Genomic DNA, 10,000 nt, shown 5'->3' on the forward strand with positions numbered 1-10,000 from the left:
TTAGGTTAGGTTAGGTTAGGTTAGGTTAAGTTAGGTTAGGTTAGGTTAGGTTAAGTTAGGTTAGGTTAGGTTAAGTTAGGTTAGGTTAGGTTAGGTTAGGTTAAGTTAGGTTAGGTTAGGTTAGGTTAAGTTAGGTTAGGTTAAGTTAAGTTAGGTTAGGTTAAGTTAGGTTAGGTTAGGTTAAGTTAGGTTAGGTTAGGTTAGGTTAGGTTAGGTTAGGTTAGGTTAGGTTAGGTTAGGTTAGGTTAGGTTAGGTTAGGTTAAGTTAGGTTAGGTTAGGTTAGGTTAGGTTAGGTTAGGTTAGGTTAGGTTAGGTTAGGTTAGGTTAGGTTAGTTACGTTAGGTTAGGTTAAGTTACGTTACGTTAGGATTAGGTTAGGTTACGTTAGGTTAGGATAGGTTAGGTTAGGTTAGGTAAGGTTAAGTTAGGTTAGGTTAGGTTAGGTTAGGTTAGGTTAGGTTAAGTTAGGTTAGGTTAGGTTAGGTTAGGTTAAGTTAGGTTAGGTTAGGTTAAGTTAGGTTAGGTTAAGTTAGGTTAGGTTAGGTTAGGTTAGGTTAGGTTAGGTTAAGTTAGGTTAGGTTAGGAAAAAATAGTCCAATAATATGCTAAAATTTTCTAGATTTATTTATATCCACTCCATTTTCTTAATCAACATGTCGAAAGAATACACACAGTGTGACTTTAAAATTGAACCCCCACTCCAAAAAAAAAAAAAAATCGCAAAAAATATTATTATTATTATTATTATTAAAGATTAGCCGGTATTATCCCGGCCCGGGCCTTTTCCAAGTGGTGGCCCGGCCTTGGCTCCCTCTTTAGGGAGTGTTTGAGACCTAAGTCTCCCATGGGAGGAGGCACAAGTACCTCCTCATCTTTGGGACCAACTGTCCCCAGGCCTAGCCACAAGCTAGGCCTCTCTGGTCTGCCATCCCCGCCACAAGGGAGCAAATGGGAATGACAGTCTTATGAGCTAAAGGCTCGGGCTCAGGCACCTACCCTACCCTAGAAGGGCTGGGCATGGTGTCGATGCAAAAAATATTATTATTATTAAAGATTAGCCGGTATTCTCCCGGCCCGGGCCTTTTCCAAGTGGTGGCCCGGCCTTGGCTCCCTCTCTAGGGAGTGTCTGAGACCTAAGTCTCCCATGGGAGGAGGCACAAGTACCTCCTCATCTTTGGGACCAACTGTCCCAAGCCTAGCCACAAGCTAGGCCTCTCTGGTCTGCCATCCCCGCCACAAGGGGGCAAATGGGAATGACAGTCTTATGAGCTAAAGGCTCGGGCTCAGGCACCTACCCTACCCTAGAAGGGTTAGGCATGGTGTCGATTTTCTGCAAAAAATAAGCCTGCAGCTCTGCACATTTTAAAGGTTGATTTTATTCTTCAAAACTGATAAACTATATGTTAGAATTAATAATTAAATGTATCAAAAGTGAAGCTTTACATAGTTTCATAAGTGCTTTTATTTTTATCATTTATTCCTTTATGCTTTTGTTTATAATATTAATAAACTGCTTCATCTGGTTGGCTTCAAATTTCCAGTCAAATTTACCATAATAAATATATGTGGATATGTGTGTATTGTTGTTAATGTTACATAGCCGAGGTATATTGAATACAATATGGGTTGGTATTGAATACAATATGGCTTGGTATTGAATACAATATGGCTTGGTATTGAATACAATATGGCTTGGTATTGAATACAATATGGGTTGGTATTGAATACAATATGGGTTGGTATTGAATACAATATGGCTTGGTATTGAATACAATATGGCTTGGTATTGAATACAATATGGCTTGGTATTGAATACAATATGGCTTGGTATTGAATACAATATGGGTTGGTATTGAATACAATATGGCTTGGTATTGAATACAATATGGCTTGGTATTGAATACAATATGGCTTGGTATTGAATACAATATGGCTTGGTATTGAATACAATATGGCTTGGTATTGAATACAATATGGCTTGGTATTGAATACAATATGGCTTGGTATTGAATACAATATGGCTTGGTATTGAATACAATATGGCTTGGTATTGAATACAATATGGGTTGGTATTGAATACAATATGGGTTGGTATTGAATACAATATGGCTTGGTATTGAATACAATATGGCTTGGTATTGAATACAATATGGCTTGGTATTGAATACAATATGGGTTGGTATTGAATACAATATGGGTTGGTATTGAATACAATATGGCTTGGTATTGAATACAATATGGGTTGGTATTGAATACAATATGGCTTGGTATTGAATACAATATGGGTTGGTATTGAATACAATATGGGTTGGTATTGAATACAATATGGCTTGGTATTGAATACAATATGGCTTGGTATTGAATACAATATGGCTTGGTATTGAATACAATATGGGTTGGTATTGAATACAATATGGGTTGGTATTGAATACAATATGGCTTGGTATTGAATACAATATGGGTTGGTATTGAATACAATATGGCTTGGTATTGAATACAGTATGGGTTGGTATTGAATACAATATGGCTTGGTATTGAATACAATATGGGTTGGTATTGAATACAATATGGGTTGGTATTGAATACAATATGGGTTGGAATTGAATACAATATGGCTTGGTATTGAATACAGTATGGGTTGGTATTGAATACAATATGGGTTGGTATTGAATACAATATGGGTTGGTATTGAATACAATATGGGTTGGTATTGAATACAATATGGCTTGGTATTGAATACAATATGGGTTGGTATTGAATACAATATGGCTTGGTATTGAATACAGTATGGGTTGGTATTGAATACAATATGGGTTGGTATTGAATACAATATGGCTTGGTATTGAATACAATATGGGTTGGTATTGAATACAATATGGCTTGGTATTGAATACAGTATGGGTTGGTATTGAATACAATATGGGTTGGTATTGAATACAATATGGGTTGGTATTGAATACAATATGGGTTGGTATTGAATACAATATGGGTTGGAATTGAATACAATATGGCTTGGTATTGAATACAGTATGGGTTGGTATTGAATACAATATGGGTTGGTATTGAATACAATATGGGTTGGTATTGAATACAATATGGGTTGGTATTGAATACAATATGGCTTGGTATTGAATACAATATGGGTTGGTATTGAATACAATATGGCTTGGTATTGAATACAGTATGGGTTGGTATTGAATACAATATGGGTTGGTATTGAATACAATATGGGTTGGTATTGAATACAATATGGGTTGGTATTGAATACAATATGGGTTGGTATTGAATACAGTATGGGTTGGTATTGAATACAATATGGGTTGGTATTGAATACAATATGGGTTGGTATTGAATACAGTATGGGTTGGTATTGAATACAATATGGGTTGGTATTCAATACAATATGGGTTGGTATTGAATACAGTATGGGTTGGTATTGAATACAATATGGGTTGGTATTAAATACAATATGGGTTGGTATTAAATACAATATGGGTTGGTATTAAATACAATATGGGTTGGTATTAAATACAATATGGGTTGGTATTAAATACAATATGGGTTGGTATTAATACAATATGGGTTGGTATTAAATACAATATGGGTTGGTATTGAATACAATATGGGTTGGTATTAAATACAATATGGGTTGGTATTAAATACAATATGGGTTGGTATTATCTACAATATGGGTTGGTATTAAATACAATATGGGTTGGTATTATCTACAATATGGGTTGGTATTGAATACAATATGGGTTGGTATTAAATACAATATGGGTTGGTATTAAATACAATATGGGTTGGTATTATCTACAATATGGGTTGGTATTAAATACAATATGGGTTGGTATTAAATACAATATGGGTTGGTATTAAATACAATATGGGTTGGTATTAAATACAATATGGGTTGGTATTAAATACAATATGGGTTGGTATTAAATACAATATGGGTTGGTATTAAATACAATATGGGTTGGTATTAAATACAATATGGGTTGGTATTATCTACAATATGGGTTGGTATTAAATACAATATGGGTTGGTATTATCTACAATATGGGTTGGTATTGAATACAATATGGGTTGGTATTAAATACAATATGGGTTGGTATTAAATACAATATGGGTTGGTATTATCTACAATATGGGTTGGTATTAAATACAATATGGGTTGGTATTAAATACAATATGGGTTGGTATTAAATACAATATGGGTTGGTATTAAATACAATATGGGTTGGTATTAAATACAATATGAGTTGGTATTAAATACAATATGGGTTGGTATTAAATACAATATGGGTTGGTATTAAATACAATATGGGTTGGTATTAAATACAATATGAGTTGGTATTAAATACAATATGGGTTGGTATTAAATACAATATGGGTTGGTATTAAATACAATATGGGTTGGTATTAAATACAATATGGGTTGGTATTAAATACAATATGGGTTGGTATTAAATACAATATGGGTTGGTATTATCTACAATGTGGGTTGGTATTAAATACAATATGGGTTGGTATTAAATACAATATGGGTTGGTATTATCTACAATGTGGGTTGGTATTAAATACAATATGGGTTGGTATTAAATACAATATGGGTTGGTATTATCTACAATGTGGGTTGGTATTAAATACAATATGGGTTGGTATTAAATACAATATGGGTTGGTATTAAATACAATATGGGTTGGTATTAAATACAATATGGGTTGGTATTAAATACAATATGGGTTGGTATTAAATACAATATGGGTTGGTATTAAATACAATATGGGTTGGTATTAAATACAATATGGGTTGGTATTAAATACAATATGGGTTGGTATTAAATACAATATGGGTTGGGGTTGGAGTGTGTAGGCTACATTTTGAAAGAGATTAAACATTTTAGTGGGAATTTAGGCTGTGTAGGGGCGAGTTTTGTTGTTCTGTACAATAACTGTAAAATGCATCTTCTGGTATGAGAAATGTGTGTAATGTCTGCTTCCTTGTGATTATTATTATTATTATTATTATAATCAAGAGCCCCTCACCAACATCAAGGAACCTTCCTTGAGGGGTGCTTCCTTGTGAGGTGTCTAGCAGGGACTGTTGACACCGGCCCCAGAGGCCAAGTTTCTAAGTCTCGAAAGTTCCTTTTACAACATTTAATGTCGTCAGCTTCGGGGACTCAATCATCTCTCAAATTTCTATTAATATAATAAGCTGGCTGTATTCCTTGTTTCCTTATTGCATCAACGGTGAAGCAAAGCAGCCAATCCCATGACGGATCTTTCTGCATTTCTTGCTCTATTTCTGCAACATTGCAAACTCCAGATGATGTGTTGATTACAATACGAAAGGCCTAGAGCTGTCATTCAACTCCCCTGTGGTTATGTTGCATCTTTTGTCTCTCGTTCGCGAGTTTTGCATAATATATATACAGATACCATGAACAACTGGGGGCGTTGACCCCCGGAACTCTCTCCAGGTAAACTGAGTGTATATTTAGATAAACCAATATAAACCACAATGAGGCCTGGTCACAGACCGGGCCGCGGGGGCGTTGACCCCCCGGAACTCTCTACAGGTAAACTCCAGGCATAAACTCTGATGTCACTGATATATTCTCATCTTGTTTTGGCTAAGTTATGCATAGAGATGTTAATGACTTCAACTGTGACGCAGCAGATATTAGGAGTCTAACCTTTCACATATTTACAAACTAATATACTTTTTAATTTGATCTGAAAAAAAGTAATGGAAGAAAATAATAATTTTTTTTCTTTGCTGGTAGAAAATAATATTAGAAACACAGGTATACTCCAGGTATACTCAGATATGTAGTCTCAATGTATATACACTGAGAGGTGTATGTCTCTCAGTGTATATACACTGAGAGGTATATATCTCTCAGTATATATATACACTGAGAGGTGTATGTCTCTCAGTGTATATACATTGAGAGGTGTATGTCTCTCAGTATATATATACACTGAGAGGTGTATGTCTCTCGGTGTATATACACTGAGAGTTTAACTTAATCCTTGCTTTAGGGACTGAAGAATTTCTTGACTGGTGTTGTACAGGTAACCTGCAGCCTCAATTATCCATGTGCAGTACACACATTATAAGCTCTAAACCTCATTAACTAAATAACCATCTTAACCGCTGGAATTATTGCCACTAAATACTAATTTTGTGTAAGTTTTAGGCACTGGAAAACAATATATAAAAATCTTCATGACTCATTTTTTCTGCGATCGTCACGTATGAATTATGTGAGAAATTACCTGCATGAGGTTTACAGGGTATTACCTGAATCATTACGTGCAAGTAATTTGGGCGAGGTTAACACAGTACTGGTTGCTCCAGCAACACAACACTGGCTACCCCAGCAACACAGTACTGGTTGCCCCAGCAACACAGTACTGGTTGCCCCAGCAACACAGTACTGTTGCCCCAGCAACACAACACTTCCTGCCCCAGCAACACAGTACTGGTTGTCCCAGCAAGTGGGTCTTGGTCACAGTAGGTCGCAGAACTGTCACTCCATTGATGCCCACTCCATCACCACTCTCACAAAAAGATTGACCTGACATTAAATTAATAATTACAATATTAAAACCAGCTACTCTGGTATATTAAAATTATGTGGACTGTATATTTTGGTTTACTTGCTGGGTACACAAAACATAACTATTAGTACAATACATATAATACAATAGTGTTATTTGAACAGAAATTCGAATTACAACTTACCATTTAATTACTGTAGTTGGATCATAATTATTATTTGTGGAACACACAATAACGCTACCACTACAGTTAGAATTTACGATGGCCAATGCAAAACTACTGTACTTTATGGGTAAGTGTCACTTAGCTAAGGTGTGTTCCTGGGAAGAATCAATGTCCTCTATTTTTCCGTCCTCGTTGCCGAATTGTAAGGGTTTTTCACACTATTTATCCTAAGTGTTCAGCGGGAATGTGTCAGCAATTTCTAAATTATAGATTGAGGCCGATAAACAGCAGCTGAACTTCGATGACACCTGATTAAATTACACCACTAACAGACCAGTGTTCACATGTATTTTCACTATGGCGTCCTCCTCTCCCCCTCTGCGGCTGTTCCACATCCCGCCTCACTCGAAATTTCTCGAAGGGTCAAATCAATATCACATTTTTATACACAATTATTATATTTAAATTGACACATGATGAATTTAGGAAAATTCAAAACTTTCTACATCACTAGTGAAAATATGATTTTATCAGTACTGAACTCAAGTGAAGTTCCCCGACGCTGGTGAGAGGCTCTTGTTCTAGGGAATTGGATCTGTGCTCTAGTTCCCTGAATTTAGCCTGAATACCTTTCATTCCCTTCCCCCACAGACGCTGTATAATCCCTACAGGTTTAGTTCTCCCCCATGATTGTAATAATTCTGGTCTAAGGACTTGAATCTGCCTCCCCATTCCTTGGATCGAACCTAATCACCTTCCATTTTCCCAAGGAGCTCTATGACTCATACAGGTTTAGCTTCCCCCCCCCCTCCAAGAATGCAATAATGAATATTGGCAATAATATCTAAAGTCAACCACCGAACGGGTGAGGGTTTGAATCCATGGCGAGTCGTTCAACCTTTCACCCGTTCCCTGGGTTGTTTACAATCTTATTATTACGATTTTGTGAGTCACGATATTTAAAATACTCGCCTCTTGGTTATTATTACACTGATGAGGGAATGGAGAGTGCTAAACTCGCAGGGGGTCACACAGTGCCTGGCAATAATGGGAGGCACTGAAGTCAATACAGGGAAGGGAAGCACAGGTTCGACTCCTTAGATCAAGCAAGACATCCCCCCTTCCTCACCGGCATCAAGGTACCTTCCCTAAGGGTCACCTTCTAACAGAGAGAAATAACATTACCCTGTGTGTTGTGTCTTGTACTGGAATACTTTGTGTTGTATTTCTTGTTTGTGTGTTGTGTTTCTTGTACTGGAACACTTTATGTGTTTTTTTTCTTGTACTGGAACACTTTATGTGTTGTTTTTCTTGTACTGGAACACTTTGTGTGTTCTATTTCTTGTAGTACAACACTGTGTTTTGTGTTTCTTGTACTAAAACACCTTGTGTGTTGTGTTTCTTGTACTGGAACACTTTATGTGTTGTGTGTCTTGTACTGGAACACTTCATGTGTTGTGTTTCTTGTACTGGAACAATCAATACCGTTTTAAATATTATATACATAGTCAAGATTCCTCTTCCTCTCTCGTAATTACGGAGCCAATTAATCTTCCATAGGTTAGTTCCTTTGGTAATTATGTTATGATTTACGTATCAAACAATGCATATTATAGATGTCGCTGCTTTCACCGGACAAAACAGTTTTCACCATCCACCTTGTTCACTGCAGTCTCCCCTTCCAATCACTGTTATGTTACTTTCACATTTATCTCTCTACTCTCTCCTTCCTTGTTTTTCCTATACCTAGCTTGATTCACTCCCCCGCCCCTCACACATCTTGTCCTCAGTCACCACCCCTATCAATATCCGACTACCTCTTTCACATACCCTCTCACTCTACTTCTCTCTCTTACCCCTTTTCTCCCCCCTCTCCACCTCACATCCTTATAAAAATGTTATAGGAGGCGGAGTTGACTCAGTAGTGGTGGTGTAGCCTATGGTTGAGTCAGGTCTCCATGAAGGCATCTCAACCTCTCATCAGTCTCCTCTGGTCAGTTACTGTGCTTGATAGATGTATCACTATAACAGTACCAGCTCTTTATAGCTACTCAATATATACAAGACCTGGAGACTTTTCTTCAAAACCGTGGGACTTACACACACATGTTTGTGGATCAGCATTTGCCTTAGCTTCAGACTTTTCCTCTCATCTTCTACATTTAACAATAATTAGCATCCTTAGTATGGCAAAATAAAGTCATATTTTGTTGGGTGGTTGATCACTTTGCAGTTCAGGGCAGGAAGTTGCAGAAGCCTCTGCATATTGCGTAGTTCAAGACCATATTTCCTGTAAGAGGTTGTTCTTTTCCAATTATTTTTCCAGTCTTGACCCAAGGCAGCTGGCTGTATCGTTAGTCTAAATTAGTGGCCAATAAGCTGATTCTGGCGCCCTTACATACTTACTCTGAACTGCCTATTTAATGCCACTATGATTTTTACACACAAATATGTGTTCACTTATTTTAAATTCTTCTTTACACCTCTGTAGTCTACGTCATTTAGGACCTTGTCGTAGTGGTCCAATAGTTGGATGTTGCCCTGGGTTGTGTAACTGATTCTATCTTTTAATTGGAAAAGGCTCGTGATCTTCTGGTAAAAAATTCTCCCTCATATTGGGAGTTGAGTAGCTCACTCATTTCCTTGTTGTCATCCTCTTCCCTTTTAGTTCGCTCCCCCTCCCCATCCCCCTCCCCCTATCCCTTGCCATGTAGCGCTGAACAATCCAATGGTTTAATATTTGGTATGATAATTATAATGCAATAATGGATAAAGTTATTGTTTATATCTTATTTCTTACAATTTATGTAGGTTATTTTAATGGATTAACCCATTATACGCAATGTATCATTTGCTTAATTTGTCTCGCTTAATAATATGACATACGTTCATGTGATGTCCCCCACAGGAGCTGGGTGTGGCTGTGTCTCGTAGCTGTATCCTGCAGTGTTCAACATAATCAACAAGGTGACAATGTCCTTCTCAGTCTTCTTCATGGACCACTGACTGAGGATCACATCCTTCTCGTTCTTGGCTTGGGTGCTCATGAGATTCTAGACATTGACGCAATCTTAGCTAGTCTTAGCGCGAGACACACAAGTTTTGTTTTGGTCAGTGAGGGTGCTGGAGATTTCTTCCTCAAGGCTCCCGGTCAGTTTCTCAGAGGAAGCCATCTTGCAGCTGTCCTGGTCTTCGTGGCTGACACACATCTCCTGGACAGTCTGAATCAGCGATGGAATCCCGAGTTTCTCGTCCTAC

The 10,000-nt window shown here is 37.3% G+C and overlaps 1 protein-coding gene across 1 annotated transcript in view; it reads left to right on the forward strand.

Annotated features, from left to right (window-relative positions):
- The first annotated feature begins 7,218 nt into the window (after nt 1-7,218).
- The window catches only part of LOC128700821 (uncharacterized), a 7,614-nt gene continuing 4,832 nt past the window's right edge, over nt 7,219-10,000 (forward strand). The window contains exons 1-2 of the mRNA XM_070096987.1: nt 7,219-7,307; nt 9,651-10,000. The exon at nt 9,651-10,000 is cut by the window's right edge and continues 713 nt beyond it. Coding sequence (XP_069953088.1) covers nt 7,219-7,307; nt 9,651-10,000 — 439 coding nt within the window. The remainder of the gene's footprint in view (nt 7,308-9,650) is intronic.

Source organism: Cherax quadricarinatus, chromosome 56 (genome assembly GCF_038502225.1).
Source record: "Cherax quadricarinatus isolate ZL_2023a chromosome 56, ASM3850222v1, whole genome shotgun sequence".
NCBI lineage: Eukaryota > Metazoa > Arthropoda > Malacostraca > Decapoda > Parastacidae > Cherax > Cherax quadricarinatus.